General features: G+C 42.6%; 1 protein-coding gene across 1 annotated transcript; it reads left to right on the top strand.

Annotated features, from left to right (window-relative positions):
- Positions 1 to 184: 184 nt before the first annotated feature.
- On the top strand, positions 185 to 23,312 carry lamtor3 (late endosomal/lysosomal adaptor, MAPK and MTOR activator 3). The gene is made up of 7 exons (XM_067994510.1): positions 185 to 293; positions 4,984 to 5,027; positions 5,968 to 6,002; positions 11,819 to 11,877; positions 13,403 to 13,536; positions 17,246 to 17,309; positions 22,627 to 23,312. Exons 2-7 carry the CDS (start codon positions 5,019 to 5,021, stop codon positions 22,698 to 22,700), a joined length of 375 nt encoding a protein of 124 aa, XP_067850611.1. The 5' UTR covers positions 185 to 293; positions 4,984 to 5,018; the 3' UTR covers positions 22,701 to 23,312.
- Positions 23,313 to 23,609: the final 297 nt, after the last annotated feature.

The following is a 23,609-nucleotide window of genomic DNA, read 5'->3' as shown; positions in this document are numbered from 1 at the left end:
AGCCCCGCCCCTTACACATGTGACCATTGCTCAGCCCCGCCCCTTACACATGTGACTACTTAGCCCTGCCCCTTACACACGAGCAGTGCTCAGCCCCGCCCCTTACACACGTGACCAGTGCTCAGCCCCGCCCCTTACACATGTGACCAGTGCTCAGCCCCGCCCCTTACACACGATATGCCAGTGCCGCGTTGCGTTATGGGTAGCGCGATCAGTTCCGGTGTGAAAGGCGGCCGTTGGTGGGAGGAGCTCGAGCCGCGGCGGGAACCTGGATTCAACTCCCCCTCACTCAGGTAACCGAGGCCCGGGGCTTTGGGGCCTACCTCACCTCACCTCACCTCAACCTGGGCAACCAGCGTCGTCAGCAACATGTCTGATGATGGGCCGGGCCGGGCCGGTGCGGAGGCCCAGCCTCCCATCCCCCCCAGGGGCTGTCAGTCGGCTGGAGCCCGGGGATCGACAGGCCCCTGGAAACCCGGGGGGGCACAGGGTAACAGCCCGCCTCCGGTTCGGAACATCAGCTTTAAATGTCTTTTAAAATCGCCTCAGTTCTTCAGGGATTTTTTTTTAAATTACAGACTGATCTGGAAACTTCCAGCAAGTTCCAGAGAGAGAGGCGGCGGGGACAACGGTTTGGGTTCTGCAGGGGCTGGTCAGCTGACCCACCCCGGCCACTGGTCACGTGATGTGGGCTGTGTCAACAGACCTGAGTTCACCACAGGCCTTGCAACCCTGTGCAGAAAAAAATGTAAGGAGTCGTACAACATCGGGTTATAGTCCAACAGCTTTATTTGAAATCACAAGCTTTCGGAGCTTTCCTCCTTCGTCAGGTGAGTGTTGGACTATAACCTGGTGTTGTAAGACTCCTTACATTTGTCCACCCCAGTCCATCACCGGCATCTCCACATCGTGCAGAAAAAATGCATTGTTTCCACACCTAGTGGGGAGAGAGAGAGGAGGAGAAGAAGGAAGGGAGGAGGAGGAGAAGAAGAAGGGAGGAGAGGAGGAGGAGGAGAAGAAGGGAGGAGGAGGAGAAGAAGGGAGGAGGAGGAGAAGAAGGGAGGAGGAGAAGAAGAAGGGAGGAGGAGAAGAAGAAGGGAGGAGGAGAAGAAGAAGGGAGGAGGAGAAGAAGAAGGGAGGAGGAGAAGAAGAAGGGAGGAGGAGAAGAAGAAGGGAGGAGAGGAGGAGGAGAAGAAGAAGAAGGGAGGAGGAGGAGAAGAGGAAGGGAGGAGGAGGAGAAGAGGAAGGGAGGAGGAGGAGAAGAAGAAGGGAGGAGAGGAGGAGGAGGAGGAGAAGAAGGGAGGAGAGGAGGAGGAGAAGAAGAAGGGAGGGGAGGAGGAGGAGAAGAAGAAGGAAGGGAGGAGGAGGAGAAGAAGGAAGGGAGGAGGAGAAGAAGAAGGGAGGGAGGAGGAGGAGAAGAAGGAAGGGAGGAGGGGAAGAAGAAGAAGAAGGAAGGGAGGAGGAGGAGGAGAAGAAGGGAGGAGAGGAGGAGGAGGAGGAGAAGAAGGGAGGAGAGGAGGAGGAGAAGAAGGGAGGAGAGGAGGAGGAGGAGGAGAAGAACGGAGGAGAGGAGGAGGAGAAGAACGGAGGAGAGGAGGAGGAGAAGAACGGAGGAGAGGAGGAGGAGAAGAAGAAGAAGGAAGGGGGGGAGGAGAAGGAGAAGAAGGAAGGATGGGAGGAGAGGAGGAGGAGGAGAAGGAGAAGAAGAAGAAGGGAGAGGATAAGTGGAAGGGAGGGAAGAGAGGAGGGAGGGGAGGAGAAGGAAAGAGGGGGAGAAGTAGAGTTTTCATGCATTTGGGCACAATCGGGGAAAATTGTGCCCGAAATCCTGCCGGTTCGGCTACGCTTCCAAGTTTCTGCTAAAACGCATTTGTGTAATCACAATAATGTAAAATCATGCATGAACCAGCTTTTGCGTAAAAGAAGGTAATTGTTTCTTTTCTTTCCCATTAAAAAGTATTCCATGATGTATTTAAGAGTGGGAACCTGGTGCAGATTTATAAATACAGCAGAAAATGGGGTTGTCAGCAGAAAATAAACATTTTTAATAAGTGTCTAGTCTGTGAGTAACCTGATTTTAAAATCACTGAAAATGACTTTTTAAAAAAAAACTTATACTGAACCGTTTAATAGTTTCATTGGTGTACACTAGTCAGTTTCTTAGTAAATTAAATATTTTTTGATATGTAAAAACTATTAAAATGGGGTGCTGACTAGTGCCCGCGCGCCTATGAAAACGAGCTCAATTTGAAGAGCTTCCCGAACCAGCGGAATCTGGCAATGTCGGCCTGGGGGCGTGGCCAGTTTTGTGGGCGGGGCCTTATCCCGGAGCGAATTGAATCTTAAACCAGTGTAAAAGATCGCGGAAAACACAAACGTAAGTGGGTTTTGGGCGTAACTCACATGTTTAAACTCCCCCGATCTTTTATGTTGGTTCGGCTGATTCCACCGGATTGTGCTGATATTACTGGCGGGAACGAGCAGAAACTCTACCCCCTATTCTTTATTTTTAGACCCCTAAGCACTGAAATTCCCTCCATAAAGGAATTGGAAGCAATAGTTTCCCCTTCAAACTATGGATTCCAGGTTTTGTCTGTTGTAAGCCATTGTTCACTACAGTCTACTCCCTGTTAATTGCTGAATTTAAATTATCTGTTAATTTGATTATTTTTTTCCGTTCTCTGTAACCTCCTAAAACCTCAGATCTCTGCGCTCCTCCAATTCTGGCTTCTTACACATCCCCGATTTCCATTGCTCCAACATTGATGGCCGTGCCTCCAGCTGCCTAGGCCCTAAGCTCTGGCATTCCCTCCCTAAACCTCCCCACCCCCCTCTCCGCCTTTAAAACGCTCCATAAAACCTATCTCTTTGGACAAGCTTTTGGTCACCTGTTCTAATATCTCCTTATGTGGCTAGGTGTCAAATTTTGATAACACTCCTGTGAAGCGCCTTGGGATCTTTTACAACGTTAAAGGTGCTATACTTATCAGGAAAGACTAAACAGGCTGGGGCTCTTTAGAAAAGAGAAATCTGAGGGGTGACCTGATTGAGGTCTTTAAGATAATGGGGGTGGGGGGGTTGATAGGATAGATGTAGAGAAAATGTTTTCACTTGTGGGGAGTCCAAAACCAGAGGTCATCAATATAAGATAGTCACTAATAAATCCAATAGGGAATTCAGGAGAAACTTCTTTACCCAAAGAGTGGTGAGAATGGAATGTGCTACCACAAGGAGTAGTTGAGGCAAATAGCATAGATGCATTTAAGGAGAAGCTGGATAAACACGAGAGAGAAAGGAATAGAAGGATATGCTGATAGGGTGAGATGAAGTAGGGAGGAAGGAGGCTCGTGTGGAGCATAAACACCAGCATAGACCTGTTGGCACGAATGTCCTGTTTCTGTGCTGTACACTCAATATAATGTATATGCAAGTTGTAATTTTTTTGGAAAAGATGTTGGGAGACTTTAGGGCTGATATTTCCAATCAGTGAGAGTGGAACCCCTTGCAAACTCATGTAAATTTTGGGTTTAGCTTTATTTTTTTGATGTTAAAATAGGACAGCTTTTATTTGTTTTCTGTGAAGTTTACATATGTGATAGGTGGCTCAGTGGTAGCGCTCTCACCTCTGAATCAGAAGTTTGTGTGCTCAAGTCCCACTCCAGAGACTTGAGAACAAAAATCTAGGCTGGCAACACTGAGGGAGTGCTGCACTGTCGGATGAGAAGTTAAACCGAGGTCCACGTCTGCCCTCTCAGCTGGATGTAAAAGATCCCACGGCACCATTTTCGAAGAAGAGCAGGGGAGTTTAGAAATGTATTTGTTGAGGTTCAGGAATTTCTGCACTGTTGGAGGGAGAAAGAGAGATTCTTTTGTATAGGGCAGAGAATTTGGGTGTTACTGTTGTTGTCTAGATATGTGAAGCCTGCATTTGACCACTCGATGGCTTCCTAGTATATATTCTGGAACGTGCTCTCTGTTTTGGAATGGTTAGGATTGTACACTAAGAGCTGTCCAAATTCTTAATGCTGTGGAATATGGTGGGTTTGGTCACACGTAGCAGAATATTTAGTTCTCCATTTCTCCAGAATTAGTTCATTTTTAAAATCAAGAATTAATGTTCCCAATGATATCTGTTTTTCAATACGTCAAGATTTTTGCATAAATACGTTTGTGTGATTTTAAGGGAACAGAAAGGTAAACCGTAGAAATTTGGAACAGTCAGGCCTATATGTTATGCTGGCCTAGCATCTTTGGAACCTGAGATTATATCCAGCACACTGATGGGGTGAAAGCCCCCTCTGGTTGTAAGGGCCCTCAGTGAAATGAGTTTGGGTAATCTCAACCCAGTGCCTAGCGACCATGGTCAAATTGTATAAACACTACCCCAAAATCGTCAATTTTGCCCAGATAGCTGGTACGAAAAATGTCACAGTGGTGCAATAAGGAAATGAGATTGCGGCTCTGGCATGTTGCTAGGCAGAATAGAGGGAGCATCGGACCACTGGCTACCCAAAATATTCCTTTCCTCAGAAACGTCTATTGTCTTGCTGGACACAAAGTCGCACAAAAGCCATTGATTTTTAAAATCTTAAATTCCTCCACTCATCTTGCTTCTGTGTTGTGGCTCAGTTTGTATATGATAATTAGTTGTAATTCTATCATTTTGTCTTTATTGGCCAGGACACCGGGGGGGGGAACTTCCCTGCTCTTCTTTGAAATAGTGCCATGGGATCTTTTACGTCCACTCGAGAGGGCTGAAGGGACCTCGGTTTAACGTCCCATCTGACAGTGCAGCACTCCCTCAGTACTGCACTGGAGTGTCAGGCTAGATTATGTGCTCAAGTCTCTGGAGTGGGACTGAAATCCACAACCTTCTGACTCAGAGGCGAGAGTGCTACCCACTGAGCCATGGTCAGACCCACACATAAGAATAAAGTCATGTATTTAGAAGGAAGCACTTTACCACACTGTTTTGTGTTTCAGAATTGAGTTTGTCTCGTGTGAAATTTTAAAGGAAAATGGCAGATGTAAGTAACATTTTTCTAATTACTAAGAGGAAATGTGGAAATGAAGTTTGCTAGGTTGCCTAAATTGTAGCATGTTTAAAGAGCATATGTGAAGAATCTGCTTTTTCCAAGCACTATGACGTAAATAAAGATTCCGACAATTATAAAATGTGCAGATACTGTACGTTTCAACCAAGCTGTGTGCTGCAGTGAATGTGTTCCCGCTGCTGTAACCCATACAGCCAATTTAAATGTAAACAGAAGTTCCATCTAACATCTCTGGACCCCACTGGCAAGGTAAGTTGTTATTTTTTACTTCCTTTTCTAATTCTTCAAAAAACAAAACTCGGAGGAGGAAGCTTCCATTGTTTTGTTTGACTTCAAAGCTCAGTTCCAACATAGTGTTCCGCAGTGGTTCCGTGCAATCCCCTAGACCTGATATCTGCCCCTTGGGCTTGATCTTGCTGCATGTGATCCAAGAAATAATGCAAGGTGAAGTTTCGATTATATTTACTGCACGCCTGAAGATTCACTGTGGCCTTGCCCCGTTCCTCCTCACCCTCTCTCTCAAGTCCCCCCGGTGCCTCTGTGCTGTTAGACTGATTGGCTGGCATCCAATCTAGGATGGCTAAACATTGTGAAGAGTGAAGCCGTTGCCTTTGGCCCCAACGCTTATTCCATACCCTCACTGCTGGTATATTATTTTAGAATGTTCCTGTGGAATTTCATGCGTGATTGGTGTGAGTTAAATATTTTGACCAATTGAAAACAAAAGCTTAAATCAATCTTGCATGTTGGCTGCAGGTTAACATGTTTTTAAACAATCCTTTAAAATAAATCCATGGTGGCTTATTGGAACAGCGAGAGGTTTGAACCTCAATTTTTGTTTCAAACAAAGTTTGCAATGTGGTTACATTATAATAATGCAATAAAAATCTTGAAGTGGCTTTCCTTTACACAGGACTTGAAGAGATACCTTTACAAACAGTTGCCTAGGTAAGAGTATAAATAATTCTTTCCTTATTTCTACTCTGCGTTTCCATTTCTGATTTTTCTTTAGTTAATTTCCGATTGGCTAATATCTTGCATACTACCATAGCGCACATTAATAGGCTTTGTACTATTAATTCATTAATTAGGCCTTTATATTTCTTAATTGCTAGCTTTCTTTGTACTTTTTTCATTATCTTCTAAAATCATTTTCTCTTTGACTACTAATGCCGCTTTCTCATCTTTTAAGTGTAAAGAGGCCATTGTATAATCGAAATATTTCAAATTTAAAACCTGTAATGCGGAGAGTATCGGTCGGTTTCAGCAGTAGACTCGAAGCAGTTCCCCTGCTTTTTTTTTAAGACCTTGAGGTAGTGCTGTCCTCAAAGTCTCCTGCCTCAATCTATAATACGCAAGAACTCGCTTTCCGTCTACGAGTGCCAACTGTTGACTAATGCCTTTCAAGAAACTAGCTTTGATCTGGTGTTTTTGTGCCAGGATTTAAGATTCTAAACACAGAATCTTAGTTTTACAGATTTTATTAGAGGAAATGATACAAACAACATACACAACGAAGCGAAGGCTGCAGGGGACCTTGCTGAGTTCGGTTGCTGGGCCTCCAGGTCTTCCCTAACCTACTTACAGTGGTCTCTCCTTTTAAGCTCAGCTAAAAGGCCATTACATCACCTCCCCCATGACCTTCATTCTTGGTTTTACAGCTAACTTGCATCAACTCAGCATTCTAGAGAGTATGTCTCAAAACAAAAGCTGTCCTTACAAGTACAGAAAAGGTAAAAATATGTCGCCAAACATATCAGAGGATTTGAACTAGCCGAAGCTGTCTTGTATGATGACAATCGGTACAGCCATGGAGATTTGAGCTGATTTGTTGACATACTACAGATATTGCCTGTTTCAACAGATTCTGCAAAACTGTCTTTTAATTACAAAATGGGGTCCTGAACATAAAATGGATTCTGTAATAAAACCTTTGCTGCTAGCATTCTAACGTCCTCTTCCCCCTTCCCATCTCATTCTGCTGCATGCCTGTTGTCTGTCTGAATAGCAGCATTGCCTCTGCTTGTTTTCTATCTCAGCAAAGGAGATGAGTTGGTTGAATGCTGGTTGGAAGGTTAGCTGTCCCGCCCTCCTTAGTGCCAGCGAAACTGCTCTACAACCAAAATAGCTGCACTGATATTAAAGAGGATGGGCAGCTCCCCATTCTAATTCCATTCCCCTTTCTCTTCACTGTTGGGAGAGTAGAATTAGTACCATGCTTTGGACTGAGGAAGGGTAGGTTTACAGTGTATATGTGAGAGGTCCCTTTTTTGCCTAATTTTCCCTCCTGCAGGCAGGTGTTGTCCAAGTAACTGTTATTCACGTGTGAGCCCACATAGTGAATGTTGGCAGGTTATTCAACTGGAAGGGCATCACAGCCAAGTCCGAACCTCGACTCATCCAATATCCACACTCGCCCATTTCCAGCAGAGGTTATTGTATAGCGATCAGGAGGGAGACTCCTGGATGATTTTTTAAAAATTCTTTTCCCTAACCCACGAAGTACATAGACCAATTCGGATAGCAGAATTGCTCTGGCCAAGATCAGCTAACTCAGCTCTGGCTAACGACTACCGACCAGCCTGGGATCTTCTTGGACTGCAAGTAATCAGCTACTCACTGGATAAAGTTACTATTCCTCTGGGGGAGCCCCTATGAGGTGACCTTAAATAGCAAAGAAAATGAAAGGTTTTATTTGTATCGCGTTGTTAACTCAATCGTTCAACAACAACAACAATTTGCATTTATATAGCGCCTTTAAGGTAGTAAAATGTCCCAAGGCGCTTCACACGAGTGATTATCAAACAAAATTTGGCACCGAGCCACATGAGATATTAGGACAAGTGACCAAACGCTTGGTCAAAGAGGTAGGTTTTAAGGAGCGACTTAAATGATAACTAGAGAAATTTAAGAAATTAAGGATAGTATCTGACTAAAAACAAGAACATATAAGGTAGCCAAACTTAGTGGGAGGATAGAAGATTGGGAAGTCTTCAAAAGACAGCTAAAAGTAACTAAAGGATTGATTAAGAAAGGGAAGATAGATTATGAAAATAAATTAGCAAAAAATATAAAAACAGATAGCAAGAGTTTCTGTAATTATATAAAAAGAAAAAGGGTGGCTAAGGCAAACGTAGGTCCCTTAGAGGATGAGACCGGGAAATTAATGGTGGGAAACATGGAGATGGCAAAAATGCTGAACAAATATTTTGTTTCAGTCTTTACGGTAGAGGACACTAAGAATATACCAACACTGGACAAACAGGGGGCTCTAGGGGGGGGGGAGGAGCTAAATACGATTAAAATCACTAAGGAATTGGTACTCAGTAAATTAATGGGACTCAAGGCGGATAAATCCCCTGGACCTGATGGCTTACATCCTAGAGTCTTGAGGGAAGTGGCAGTAGGGATTGTGGATGCTTTGGTAATAATTTTCCAAAATTCTCTGGACTTGGCAAAGGTCCCGGCAGATTGGAAAACTACTAATGTAACACCCTTATTTAAAAAGGGTAGTAGGCAGAAGGCTGGAAATTATAGACCAGTTAGCCTAACATCTGTGGTGGGTAAAATTTTGGAGTCTATTATTAAGGAGACAGTAGCGGAACATTTGGATAAACATAATTTAATAGGACAAAGTCAGCATGACTTTACGAAGGGGAAGTCATGTCTGACAAATTTGCTTGAGTTCTTTGAGGACATAACGTACAGGGTGGATAAAGGGGAACCAGTGGACGTAGTGTATTTAGACTTCCAGAAGGCATTCGACAAGGTGCCACATAAAAGATTATTGCTCAAGATAAAGAATCACTGGATTGGGGGTAATATTCTGGCATGGGTGGAGGATTGGTTATCGAACAGGAAGCAGAGAGTTGGGATAAATGGTTCATTTTCGGACTGGCAACCAGTAGCCAGTGGTGTTCCGCAGGGGTCGGTGCTGGGTCCCCAACTCTTTACAATCTATATTAACGATTTGGAGGAGGGCACCGAGTGTAACATATCAAAGTTTGCAGATGATACAAAGATGGGAGGGAAAGTAGAGAGTGAGGAGGACATAAAAAACCTACAAGGGGATATAGACAGGCTGGGTGAATGGGCGGAGATTTGGCAGATGCAATACAATATTGGAAAATGTGAGGTTATGCACTTTGGCAGGAAAAATCAGAGAGCAAGTTATTATCTTAATGTGAGAAACTGGAAAGTACTGCAGTACAAAGGGATCTGGGGGTCCTAGTGCAAGCAAATCAAAAAGTTAGTATGCAGGTGTGCAGCAGGTGATCAAGAAGGCCAACGGAATGTTGGCTTTTATTGCTAGGGGGATAGAATATAAAAACAGGGAGGTATTGCTGCAGTTATATAAGGTATTGGTGAGACCGCACCTGGAATACTGCATACAGTTTTGGTGTCCATACTTAAGAAAAGACATACTTGCTCTCGAGGCAGTACAAAGAAGGTTCACTCGGTTAATCCCGGGAATGAGGGGGTGGACATATGAGGAGAGGTTGAGTAGATTGGGACTCTACTCATTGGAGTTCAGAAGAATGAGAGGCGATCTTATTGAAACATATAAGATTGTGAAGGGGCTTGATCGGGTGGATGCGGTAAGGATGTTCCCAAGGATGGGTGAAACTAGAACTAGGGGGCATAATCTTAGAATAAGGGGCTGCTCTTTCAAAACTGAGATGAGGAGCAACTTCCTCACTCAGAGGGTAGTAGGTCTGTGGAATTTGCTGCCCCAGGAAGCTGTGGAAACTACATCATTAAATAAATTTAAAACAGAAATAGACAGTTTCCTAGAAGTAAAGGGAATTAGGGATTACGGGGAGTGGGCAGGAAATTGGACATGAATTTAGATTTGAGGTTAGGATCAGATCAGCCATGATCTTATTGAATGGCGGAGCAGGCTCGAGGGGCCGATTGGCCTACTCCTGCTCCTATTTCTTATGTTCTTATGTTCTTCGAGTGAAGAAAGGACCAGTGACCATGATGTCCTTATGCACAACAGGACAAGTGATTAATTTTACATCTGCCACTGTTAAAATTAAACCTGCTGTGAAGTTCACTTTTAAATTTAAATTCCTAATTAGAAGATACCTGTCTGTGACCTGGACGTGATATTTATCCAAACTGTGGACCAAATAAAATAACACAATTGATGGTCACAAGTGCCATTATGTGGTTAGGTCAGCATATTGGATAAATATCATATTCATTGGGACTGGGTCCAAGCATGTGTTCTGTTCAATTTTGTTAGAAACAAAAATAAACACCATTTTAATAGCTTAGAATAGGCCACATTAAAAGTGAGACTGCCTTAATGTGGACAAGAGTGATCCTAACTTCATACCAATGTGAGACCATCTAAATGTAGCAACATTAAATGGCCCTGTAGTTATTGCAGCAGGCCGTAAAGGTTTGTAAACTATCCCGCTTGTAGATTCTTTATGAGCCACACTACTACCATTTTCTTTAGTTTGGGATTTTCTGTAGCAAACAGAGGAAAAGGAGATGGCTGTTAGAGTTCATCTAAGTTAACATTTAATTTATAAGGAATGGAAATAGTTTGATAGTCAGTCACAGTGGTTGTTACCTCACTGAATCGAATAATGCAGCTCCTGCCAGAATGTATTTTTCTGTGCATTGTTATTTTAGATTCAAAATTTAATTTAATACAGTGGATTTAAATAAACTTTTTCCTCTATTATGCAAATCTATCACGTGAAATAATAAACTGAATGACTTTTTACAGGGGGAGGAAGGGTGGGAAATCTGAGTAACTGTTGTAATTTTAATGATACTCAAGAACGGAAGTACTTGAGTTCCAGTTAAATCAATTATGTGCTGCTGAATTATCAAGGAGCTTCAGTGATGTCGTAGAAGAGCCCAAGCAGAATGTTAATATATTTAAAATTCTTAACACTTGACAACATTGCAAGCATTGATTTCTCAAAGTTAACATACAGGTACAGTAAGCAATTAGGAAGGCAAATGGTATGATAGCCTTTGTTGCAAGAGGGTTGGAGTACAAGAGTAAGGAAGTCTTGCTGCAAATGTACAGGGCATTGGTGAGACCACACCTGGATTACTGTGTGTAGTATTGGTCTCCTTACCGAAGGAAGGATATACTTGCCTTAGAGGCGGTGCAACAAAGGTTCACTAGATTGATTCCTGGGATGAGAGGGTTGTCCTATGAGAAGAGATTGAGTAGAATGGGCCTATACGCTCTGGAATTTAGAAGAATGAGAGGTCATCTTATTGAAACATAAGATTCTAAGAGGGCTTGACAGGGTAGATGCTGAGTGGATGTTTCCCCTGGCTGGCACATCTAGAACTAGGGGACATAGTCTCAGGATAAGCAGTCGGACATTTAGGACTGAGATGAGGAATTTCTTTACTTAGAGGGTCGTGAATCTTTGGAATTCTCTACCCCAGAGGGCTGTGGACGCTCACTCGTTGAGTACGTTCAAGACCGAGATTGATAGATTTTTGGACTCTAAGGTAATCAAGGGATATGGGGATCAGGTGGAAAGTGGAGTTGAGGTAGAAGGTCAGCTATGATCTTATTGAATGGCGGAGCAGGCTCAAAGGGCTGTGTGGCCTACTCCTGCTCCTGTTTCTTATGTTCTTATTAGTTCTGTGTGTTTTTCATTACAATTTTTCAATGAATAAAATCCTATTGTGCAATAATTGCACTTTTTAAATTCTGATACAAATGTAGAGATGCCTGATTAGCACAAGGTGAATAATTTTGCGTCATTGTTTTACAGTGTCGAGGGCCTTCATGCCATTGTAGTGTCTGACAGAGATGGAGTGCCTGTAATTAAAGGTAATTTATAGCTGCTCATTAAACCTGCACCTGCTCTGTTGCTGTGATCTTGTAACTTATCAGTAATTGCGTTATGGTCCTTACCATTTTATCATCTATTTGGAAGGACTACTGCAGTGTCCAAATAAACTTCAAACTAGATAGTACAGGTTGAAAATTAATGTACTTTATCACTTCCCGATTATATAAAATTAGTTACATCACTGAACAAACTTTTTAGTCTGTCCAAACACAGTGGGGGTGAAATTCCACTTTGGCAGGGGCACAAAACGCATTTATTAATGTATTTATAAAGCGCCTTTCATGTCCTCAGGGTGTCCCAAAGTGCTTTACAACCAATGAATTACATTTGAAATAGTCACTGTTGTAATGTAGGGAAATGCAGTAGCCAATTTGCATACAGCAAGGTCCAATAAACAGTAATGAGATAATGACCAGATAATCTCTTTTAATGATGTTGATTGAGGGATAAATATTGGCTAGGACACCGAGGAGAACTCCCCCTGGTCGTCTTTGAAGTAGTGCCGTGGGATTGTTTACGTCCACCTGAGAGGGCAAATGGAGCCTGGGTTTAATGTCTTATCCAAAAGATGGCAAATGGGAGGTTCTACAAACTGCAATTGAGAATGAACAACTAGATTTTTTTTTGGCGGTGCTGGTTGAGGGAGAAATGTTCCAGGAGGTTGGAAGAACTCCCTGCTCCTCTTCAAATAATTCAGTGGGATTTTTTTTACATCCACCTGGGAATGGCAGACTACTTAACTTCTCATCTGAGAGACAGTACGAAGTGTCAGCCTAGACTCTGTGCTCAAGTCCATAATGGAGCTTGAACCCACAGGCTCCGACGTGGGGGGGAAGTAATTTAGGGTGCTTCCAAACTGAGACGACTGTGCTGCTATTCTGTGGATTGCCCTTTTTAATTTTTTTTCCTCCCCAACCCAGGATTTATTATTTTTTGGTCCATGATCTCTATGAGCAAGATACTCTGGATACTGATTCAGTAATATTTGTAAGAAATCTGTTTAATGGAGACTTCGGCATAATTCTTCAGCCTTAAATGTTGAAAAATGGGACCAGTGACTTGCATAGAATTTACAGGAGATGCTGTTCTAACTTTTCCTCATGAACTAAAATGCATTATTCATATAACACTCCATTTAATGAGTGAATGAAAACTGACCAAACTTAAGCTAATTGAAACAGGGAAGTTGGAGTGACTGAACCATACTTGAACCCATGGTTTGATGATTGTTGGTTGAGTGCTCAACCCATATGAGGCTGCACTAAAATAATAATGACGATTTAGGTTCTGTTTTCAGAGCGTTGAAGTTACTTGGAATTTTCCCCGCCCCAGTCGTACCAAAAAAAATGTTCCCTTCAGAATGTCACTGCTGCTGCTTGAATAGCGATGAGATTTTCTGTTTTGATGGAGTGTTTTGTTAATGTGCTTTTCTACAGTAACCTGCTACATTTGTGCTAGTGGAGTAGTAGAAATTAATTGCTCCCATGGGTTATTTTCCTTCAGTGGCTAATGATAATGCACCAGAACATGCACTGAGACCTGGATTCCTCTCTACCTTTGCCCTAGCAACAGATCAAGGAAGCAAGCTGGGACTTTCAAAGAACAAGAGCATCATTTGCTATTACAATACTTACCAGGTAATTTTTTTGTGAACAATCTTCTATACTTAATGAGTGTGTCAATTAAAGTGGTTAGTACATGACTCTCCTCTACCCACCTCATTACATGTATTTTTACTAATAGAATCCAAATTGCATTAAAAAAAATTAACTTGGAAGTCATATTCTAATGGACAACATGCACGTTCTTGTTGCATGTTAAGTGTGGGTGCTTTTTTTTTTAAAGAAAAAGTACCCTGGTTGATATATTGGTATAGACGTACACTTTTAACAGTCTTTCCAGGAGGATGCATTGGGTGGCAGGGCTATCCATATTGGCATAGCAGCTTTACACACCTCTAGATCAGGATGGCTGGGTCACTTGTGCAGTTGCAATCAGGTTGTGATGTGTTTCTTTCTTAAATCAGCCTGCCCCTCCCTCTGCAGAGACATGTTGAATGTATTTAAATGTGATGTTTTATATTTCCTCTAGTAGGATCAGGAATATTTATTAAATTGTGGCTACTACAGGGGAACCTTTTTATATACGTGTGCAGTAAAACTTGCTCTTGGGTCCCACCTGTGGTAGGCAGTGTAACTGCACTTATATGCTGCAGTTATACTGCTAAGCTGCAGTGCCTGCAGTATCCATCCTCAAAATAAATCTCCAAAATTGGCCGGTACTGTACTGCCATTCTGACAGGGATAAAATTGTTGACCGAGCTGTTAAGATACTGTTGACATTCCTACGCAATCTTAAACTTTTAACAGCTACAGTTATGGTACAGCTTGTCAGCTTAAATACTGATACCTCTGCCTGTTAGTGAATAATTTATTGTAAGATTTTAGTCCTTTTTAATTTAGCTGCTGAACTGCCAAAGCAGATGGTACATGTGTAGTTCTTTCAGTATATTCTACTTACATATTGGACCACAAATTATTCACCCGAGGCCTCTCCGAACGCCGGCAGATCAATGGAGTAAGTTCACGAATGCGCACGTACGTAGTAAAACCCTGAAATTGTGAACATGCTCCCATTGGTTCGCTGGCGGTTTGACAGTTATGAATTAAAGGGCCACCTACGCTACAATCGAACACAATCAGGAAACATTCGTAAACTTACCCAGTTGCAACGAAGATACTTGCACCACCAAAAGGCACGGTGGAAAATGCAGTTGATGTGGTGTATATGGACATTCAAAAGGCGTTTGATAAAGTGCGGCATAATACGTTTGTCATCAAGATTGAAGCCCATGGAATAAAAGGGGGCAGTAGCAACATGGATACAGAATTGACTAACAGGAAACAAAGAGTAGTGGTGAACAGTTGTTTTTCGTACTGGAGGGAGGTGTACAGCGGTGTTCCCCAGGGGTCAGTACTAGAACCACTGCTTGATATATAATAATGGCTTGCACTTGGGTGTACAGCACAATTTCCAAATTTGCAGATGACACAAAACTTGGAAGGGTAGTGAACAGTGAGGAGGATAGTGATAGGTTTCATGAGGGTATAGACAGGCTGGTGAAATGGGCGGACACGTGGCAGATGAAATTTCAACGCAAAAAATGCGAAGTGATACATTTCCGTAGGCAGAATGAGGAGGGGCGATATAAACTAGAGGGCACAATTCTAAAAGGGGTACAGGTACAGAGAGATCTGGGGGTATATGTACACAAATTGTTGAAGGTGGCAGGGCAAGTTAAGAAAGTGGTTAAAAAAGCATACAGGATCCTGGGCTTTATAAATAGAGGCATAGAGAACAAAAGCAAGGAAGTCATGATGAACCTTTATAAAATACTGGTTCGGCCACAACTGGAGTATTGTTTCCGGTTCTGGGCCTTGCACTTTAGGAAAGATGTGAGGGCCTTTGAGAGGGTGCAAAAGAGATTTAATAGAATGATTCCAGGGATGAGGGACTTTAGTTACGTGGGTAGACTGAGAAGCTGGGGTTGTCCTCCTCGGAACAGAGAAGGTTGAGAGGAGATTTGATAGAGGTATTCAAAATCATGAAGAGTCTTGACAGTTGATAGAGAGAATCTGTTCCCAATGGCGGAAGGGTCAAGAAACCAGAGAACATAGATTTACGGTGATTGGCAAAAGAACCAAAGGTCTCATGAGGAATAACGTTTTTACACAGCAAGTGGTTAGGATCTGGAATGCACTGCCAGAGGGGGTGGTGGAGGCAGATTCAATCATGGCCTTTAAAAGTGAATTGGATAAGTACTTGAAAGGAAAAAATTTGCAGGGCTATAGGGCAGGGGAGTGGGACTAGCTGGATTGCTCTTCCATAGAGCCAGCACGGACCCGAGAGGCCGTATGGCCTCCTTCCACACTGTAACCTTTCTATGATTCTGTGAAATACCAGCTATACACTACTTTTTGAAAGTGCGATGACTGTTAATGACTGCAAAACAACAAAAAATTAAATTTAAAAAATGTGGAAAGTCAAATTACTCTGAATATTTTTTGATCATTAAAAAAAAATTTTACATTTTTTAATGATCAAAAAATTTTAATTTTTTTTACTTTTAACTTCTGTAAGTTTCAGTAAATTAAATCATTTCCTTGGCTTTTTATAATAAGGTATGTTATTTTTATTTACGATAACAGACTGTCACTTTAAATTAATGAGTTTTACTTGCCTGCTTGTGGGCGGGGCTTCTATTCTCAGCCATTTGCTGTGCACATCAGCCCACGCCGTTCAAGGCTGGGCTGAGCTCGTGATTTAATTCAAGCAATTCCACGCCCTGGATACGGAGTAAGTTAAATTGATGCATTTCATTTGTAGGGGCTGCTGCAGACTTTGCCAAGCCAGTCGTAGCAATTTTTTTTTTAAAAATTCGTTCACGGGATGTGGGCGTCGCTGGCAAGGCCGGCATTTATTGCCCATCCCTAATTGCCCTTGAGAAGGTGGTGGTGAGCCGCCTTCATTGTATTTTTAAAAGGTACAAATTTCCTTTCTTGAGCTGCTCATTTGCAGTATTAATCAGTGGAGACAGGAGCTCCACCTCTGAATTCTGGGTTGACATCCAGCGGGATTCTCGCATCCGGTGGGTGTGGGTGACCCCCCTCCCTCATCGTATGGGTTGAGAGAGTCCATAAAACCCTCCCTCTGTATAGGACTAACTCTCCTATCGGCTGGTATAAAGATGGCTACGGCCATAGAAGGTGTGATCCTGTTGCGGCCTGTCAGACTGTGAATCCGCCTGTGAATCCTTCCATTACTTCACGCTATCCTCCAAGGGAAGAGCATGAAGATACGAAAAGCCAACAAACAGCATTCATTCACATCTTTTAATGCATTTCTGAGACTAGGTGCTGAATTGTGATGCTGTATCTTTGTCCGGCATCGTTTTCGATGGGGTAATAAAGCGGTGGGAATCAATTCTATGTAGAGATGCTTCCCGTTTCATCACTTGGCCTCAAATGATGCACCAGCAACATTTGATGGGAAGCTGGTCACCACATGATAAATGTTTTTTTAAAAACTTGCATGGTTTGGTTGAGACCCACTCGTTTTATCAGCTTTATTATAGTGTTGCTTTAACACTCAACCATTCCCTCTGGCATAGTTTTCCTGTGTCTTGAGCTCCCAGTTTCATTGTAAAGAGCATCACCAAGGAAGATGACCAGTTGGATCCTATTAACTGTTCACAAACTTTAAGTACTGAATTTTTTGATTGAGTTTTGACCAGAACAATGTTTTGCTTTAGTGATTTTTGCTGTTATTGTCCTTTTTGCTTTCCAGGTTGTGCAGTTTAATCGGTTGCCTTTGGTAGTTAGCTTCATAGCCAACAGCAACGCTAACACAGGTACTTCATCTTGTATACATTATAGTGGTATATATTTTAACATTTTGGATCAGTCTGTTATGATGCTGAAGACAATTAAAATAGTTTTTCAATTTATCTTACCACATTCATATGAAGTACATTAAAGTCACATCCAGTGCAAGTATTGTTTCAGTATCTCAAACATAGAACGGAGCTCTTCACAAAACATTTTTGATAACCTTCCAGATTGGTTGGCTAAATATAAAAGCAATTATAAGTGCTTTTATTGATAAGAGCAATATTTGCTGTGCACATACGGCTGCCGTATTTACTTACAAAACAAACAGTTTAGTGGGGCTCGAACCCACCACCTTCTGTCTCAGATGAGCTAAAGCTGACATTTGCTTTTGCTCCTTTTTTCTCTCTCTATAAGAAATGGGATTACGGATGTTTAGGCGCTGACCTTTGCGGTAGAATGTCTCTTACAGTTGAAGCAGCTGAAATTAGTTACAAATGCAGGTGCTTCTGTAAGTCATAGACAGGGAAGGCTATTTTGGCATATAGTATACTGGCTTAGCAAACTGGAATTATCACCCTGAACTTCCATGTGCACAATCTTTTTTTCTTGTTAGTAAAATGAAGTCACACAAAATAAATTGAGAAAATCCTACCAGAACAAAGATTAAAATAGGTGTCTAAATTAGTTGCGTTGGGAGTTCCTCTTTGTGGCCTGTTTTAGGTAAACTTTGTTGTTGGTACGTCTGGAGATAAATTTATAAAATACGAGGTTGATTTCCTGATGATGTAATGGTGGTAAAGACTTGAGAAGGCTATGATGGCAGAACAGTTTGTGAAACGAGAAGAGATATTGTAGGCATTGACACTTCCTTTAATGACCTCACCTCAAGGTGTTTGATATTGCAATGGGTTTCACCAGACCAAATTAAGACCAAAACATAAATGTACGTAGAAATTAGATCTGTGACAGTTGACATACTTCTATCCTGAAAACATCTATTGTTTTTTAAAAATTAAAGATGGAAGTATATATTTTTTTAAGATGGAAGTTTATTCCAGCACAATCTGTAACCTCATGGCCCAGCATATTCCTCACTCTACCATCACCATCAAGCCAGGGGATCAACCCTGGTTCAACGAGGAGTGTAGAAGAGCATGCCAGGAGCCGCACCAGGCGTACTGAAAAATGAGGTGCCAACCTGGTGAAGCTACAACTCAGGACAACGTGCATGGTAAACAGCGGAAGCAACATGCTACAGACAGAGCCAAGCGATTCCACAACCAACAAATCAGATCAAAGCTCTGTAGTCCTGCCACATCCAGTCGTGAATGGTGGTGGACAATTAAACAACTAACAGGAGGAGGAGGCTCTGTGAACATCCCCATCCTCAATGACAAGGCTGAAGCATTTGCAGCCACCTTCAGCCAGAAATGCTGAGTGGATGATCCATCTAGGCCTCCTCCCGATGTCCCCACCATTACAAAAGCCAGTCTTCAGCCAATTAGATTCACGCCACGTGATATCAAGAAACGGCTGAGTGCACTGGATGCAACAAAGGTTATGGGCCCTGACAACATCCTGGCTGTAGTGCTGAAGACTTGTGCTCCAGAACTAGCCGCGCCTCCAGCCAAACTGTTCCAGTACAGCTACAACACTGGCATCTACTCGACAATGTGGAAAATTACCCAGGTATGTCCTGCCCACAAAAAGCAGGACAAATCCAATCCGGCCAATTACCGCCCCATCAGCAAAGTGATGGAAGGTGTCTTCGACAGTGCCATCAAGCGGCACTTACTCACCAATAACCTGCTCACCGATGCTCAGTTTGGGTTCCGCCAGGACCACTTGGCCCCAGACCTCATTACAGCCTTGGTCCAAACATCGACAAAAGAGCTGAATTCCAATGGTGAGGTGGGAGTGACTGCCCTTGACATCAAGGTAGCATTTGACCGAGTGTGGCACTAAGGAGCTCTAGTAAAATTGAAGTCAATGGGAATCAGGGGAAAAACTCTGCATTGGCTGGAGTCGTACCTAGCACAAAGGAAGATGGTAGTGGTTGTTGGAGGCCAATCATCTCAGCCCCAGGACATTGCTGCAGGAGTTCCTCGGCAGTGTCCTTGGCCCAACCATCTTCAGCTGCTTCATCAATGAAGTTCCCTCCATCATAAGGTCAGAAATGGGGATGTTCGCTGATGATTGCACAGTGTTCAGTTCCATTCACAATCCCTCAGATAATGAAGCAGTCCATGCCTGCATGCAGCAAGACCCGGACAACATCCAGGCTTGGGCTGATAAGTGGCAAGTTACATTTGTGCCAGACAAGTGCAAGGCAGTGATTATCTCCAACAAGAGAGAGTCTAACCACCTCCCCTTGACATTCAACGGCATTACCATCGCCAAATCCCCCACCATCAACATCCTGGTGGTCACCATTGACCAAAAACTTAACTGGACCAGCCATATAAATACTGTGGCTACAAAAGCAGGTCGGAGGCTGGGTATTCTGCGGCGAGTGACTCACCTCCTGACTTCCCCAAAGCCTTTCCACCATCTACAAGGCACAAGTCAGGATTGTGATGGAATACTCTCCACTTGCCTGGATGAGTGCAGCTCCAACAACACTCAAGAAGCTCGCCACCATCCAGGACAAAGCAGCCCGCTTGATTGGCACCCCTGCCACCACCCTAAACATTCACTCCCTCCACCACCGGCGCACAGTGGCTACAGTGTGTACCATCCACAGGATGCACTGCAGCAACTCGCCAAGGCTTCTTAGACAGCATCACCCAAACCCGCGATCTCTACCACCTAGAAGGACAAGGGCAACAGGCACATGGGAACCACCTGCACGTTCCCCTCCAAGTCACACACCAGCCCGACTTGGAAATATATCGTCGTTCCTTCATCGTTGCTGGGTCAAAATCCTGGAACTCCCTACCTAACAGCACTGTGGGAGAAACTTCACCGCACGGACTGCAGCAGTTCGAGGAGGCGGCTCACCACCATCTTCTCAAGGACAATTAGGGATGGGCAATTAACACATAAGGCCTTAATTTGCTGTGGCAGGGCATCCACCGGTGTTGTATTAGATGGAAGGTGATGTGAAGAGGGATAATTGGAAAACTTGTAGAGGAGAATGACTGGTGGGGTTCATAAAGTGATGCAAGTATATCTGTTATGCAGCTGTATGCTAGTGACCGGACAGTTTGAAATCTGGTAGTTCTGATTCATAAACTACTGCTTCTCTGTTTATGCAATAATAGAAACAATCAATGTTCTGGATAAACTCTTAAAACCAGTCTTTCAACTACATTGTTGTAAGATTTTGTTGCTGGTTTAAACCAGGAAAACTGGTTCTGGAAAAAATGTGTGCAGACTAAGACCATCTGCAAATTGAAGTGAGCTTACTTTGAAATGAACCTTTTGGCTACTTCAAACTAGTACTTAGTGTTTGTTTTTAAATAATTGAGTATAATGTAGCCACCTCTCTCCGGAGTACATTAATTTGAAGGTTGCACCCCACACTCACTGTACCTGTTTGTCAAAAAGTGCAATGGGTGCAGTTCTAATGGCAGATTAAAGGAAGGTTGGACTGGTTCTGCTTGTGAAGCATTTTGTATTTTTCTGGACAGTCTGGGTACACCTTGTTACCTCTGTGGCTTGTGTGCCTCGCTTTGCATTATCTGTTATGCATGGCTGCATCAACAGCTTTGGGGACTTCCTAAAAGAGCTGCTTTCTGCTAAATCTCTTTCCCCTCCCTAACTATGACTTGCTGTTTCCTTTCGTTTCACTATTTTACACTCAGACCTTGTGTCTCTTAACTCCCCCCTGATTCTTTCTGAATTTATCTCTCACTGCCAATACTTTGCTGGTTTTTCCAGCGCACTCTGAATTGCTTCCTTTTCTTAGTGTGCTTTCACAATAGGATTAGTGCAGAGTGGAAGCTGGGAACAGCGCTGCAGTGTGGCAGGAGGGAGTGAGCGAGACAGCAAGCAGTAGCGAGGGATTGAATTGTTGGCCTGTGCATGTGTTCACGTGAGGCAGCCCTGCAGTATCTGGGTGTGGTGCTATATGGTCATGGCATTGGGTGGGCCCAGGGCAAGGCTGTTGATTTTGAGTATTACATATGATGGTTTAAATTTAGAAGCATATATAGGATGAGTAAAGAACTGGTGGCTGTATCCCTATATTTTTTATCACTGATGTTTTTGGGAGAAAGATTTTGAGCAATATGATTGCTCACTTTTGCCTAAATTAAAAGGGGAAAAATACACAACCAATGAGAAGATGTTAACGAGTCACTTTTTAAAATGAAATAGCTAGATGTGTACAGAAAAATCAACATACTGGTAAATGGAGAGAAAATATATATTTTAATAGAAAGTGAGTATGGATATATGCACGAGTCTATGTTTGCATCATCCTGTTATAAAGCAATTGCTCAATAGTTAAAGATGGGGCAGCAAGAAAGCTGTTAAGAGGGGAATGAGGAATGTCAAAATTTACAGATGCAAAAATAGGGAGTGTGGTTAATGGTGATGAGGACTGAGCGATTTCAGGAAGATATACGGGTTAGTAGCGTGGGCAGGTAGATGTCAGATGAGGTTTGATTCAGAGTAATGTGAAGTGATACATTTTGGGAGGAAGATTACAGAGAGGACAGATACATACAGTAAACTGCAAAACTTTAAAAGAGGCAAGTTGATAAAGCTATATATTTTTATTGAAAGTCAGCCAGCAAATGGATCCCTACGTTTTATAAATGAGGTACAGAGTACAAAAGCAAAGAAGTAATACTACAATTAGAATATTGTCGATTTGTTAATATAGCAAACATGTCAAAACTATGGAGAGGATCTGAAGAGATTCATTATTTGATGCCAGGAACGGGAGCCCTTAGTTATGAGGAGAGACTAGAGAAATGGGGGCTCTCCATCAGAACAAAGACAGTTAAGAGGGAATCTGAAAGGAGTATTCAAAATTGAGGGGTTTTGAAGTAAATAAGAAAAAAGTGCTTCTATTGGTTGGAATAAATTTTAGATAATCAAACGAATGAAGGGAGAGGTTAGAAGACAATTTTTAACACGGAGTTGTTAGGACATGGAATGCCCCATCAGAAACAGTGATGGAAGCGGAATCCATAATAGCTTTTAAAAGGGAAGTGAATAAATACTTGAAAAAGGAAAGGTTGTGAGGCAAGCGAATGGGTGAATAGCTCTGAACCCTAGCACAGGTATGATTAGCCAAATGGCTGCCTTCAGTCCGATTCTCGGTTATCTGTGGTAGTGGCTATGTGTTTTACTGCTTTTATACTGTGCTGTTTTCTGTCTTGAAAGGGTTGATTGTCAGTTTGGAGAAAGAGCTTGCACCATTGTTTGAAGAGTTGCGGCAGGCTGTGGAAGTTTCATGAAGCACTGGAGCCAGAAAATACATCCGATGCAGCGTCTAGAAGATTATGACCTTATTGGCAAGTCATTAGTGCAGCATACAGTTCCCAGATATTTACTGATTGGTATGGTGGATGTAAAGACAATTCATCAAGTTTAATGCTTTTTAAACTAAAACTCAGATCACACATAACTTTCATCCAAGCTCTGGTTGACATTATTTCCTGCATACATCTGTTCCTCTGCTCAACACCTCACTGCCACTAATGATTTGTGGGGCTTCTTAGTAAGACCCCAATGTGTTTCTTTGCTTATAAAATGAACTGGTAGCATTGTTTCTGGTATCATAGATTGGATGTCATAACTCATGGGCTTACTTTGGGGGCACAGGGAAGAGGAGAGAGAATCTTGGCTGGCTTTAAATTACTGTTTGAATTGCATTAATTTTGCCTGATCTTAATGCCTATGGTGAAGATCTTGTTACTAAAGAAATGCACAACTGCATAAAACTGTTGCAGTATGTAATTTCACCCATGTACCTTTTGGTTATGATCTCTTGCTACTAAATACAGAACCACAAAAGGTGACAGTTATTGAATGCAATACAATTTGGAATTAAACATGAGTAATCAAAACTGTCAAATTTGTTGCACTTTATTTGTTGATAACGTGCATGATTCTTTGTAGTAAGTTATGTTATAAAATCTGTTAAATTAAGACTGGATGGAAGCATTTATAGGCTGAATTATTCCAAAAATCTAGCACTTCAGTTGATCTGCATAATTTGAAGGTGCATCTTTGTGCTGTCAGCCGTGGCTCAGTGGGTAGCGCTCTCGCCTCTGAGTCAGAAGGTTGTGGGTTCAAGTCCCCACTCCAGTGCGGTACTGAGGGAGTGCTGCACTGTCAACGGTTGCCGTCTTTCAGATGAGACA

This window comes from Heptranchias perlo, chromosome 1 (genome assembly GCF_035084215.1).
Source record: "Heptranchias perlo isolate sHepPer1 chromosome 1, sHepPer1.hap1, whole genome shotgun sequence".
In the NCBI taxonomy this organism is placed as follows: Eukaryota; Metazoa; Chordata; class Chondrichthyes; order Hexanchiformes; family Hexanchidae; genus Heptranchias; species Heptranchias perlo.
Note: the sequence above shows the minus strand (reverse complement) of the source record. Positions and strands in the feature narration are given on the sequence as shown.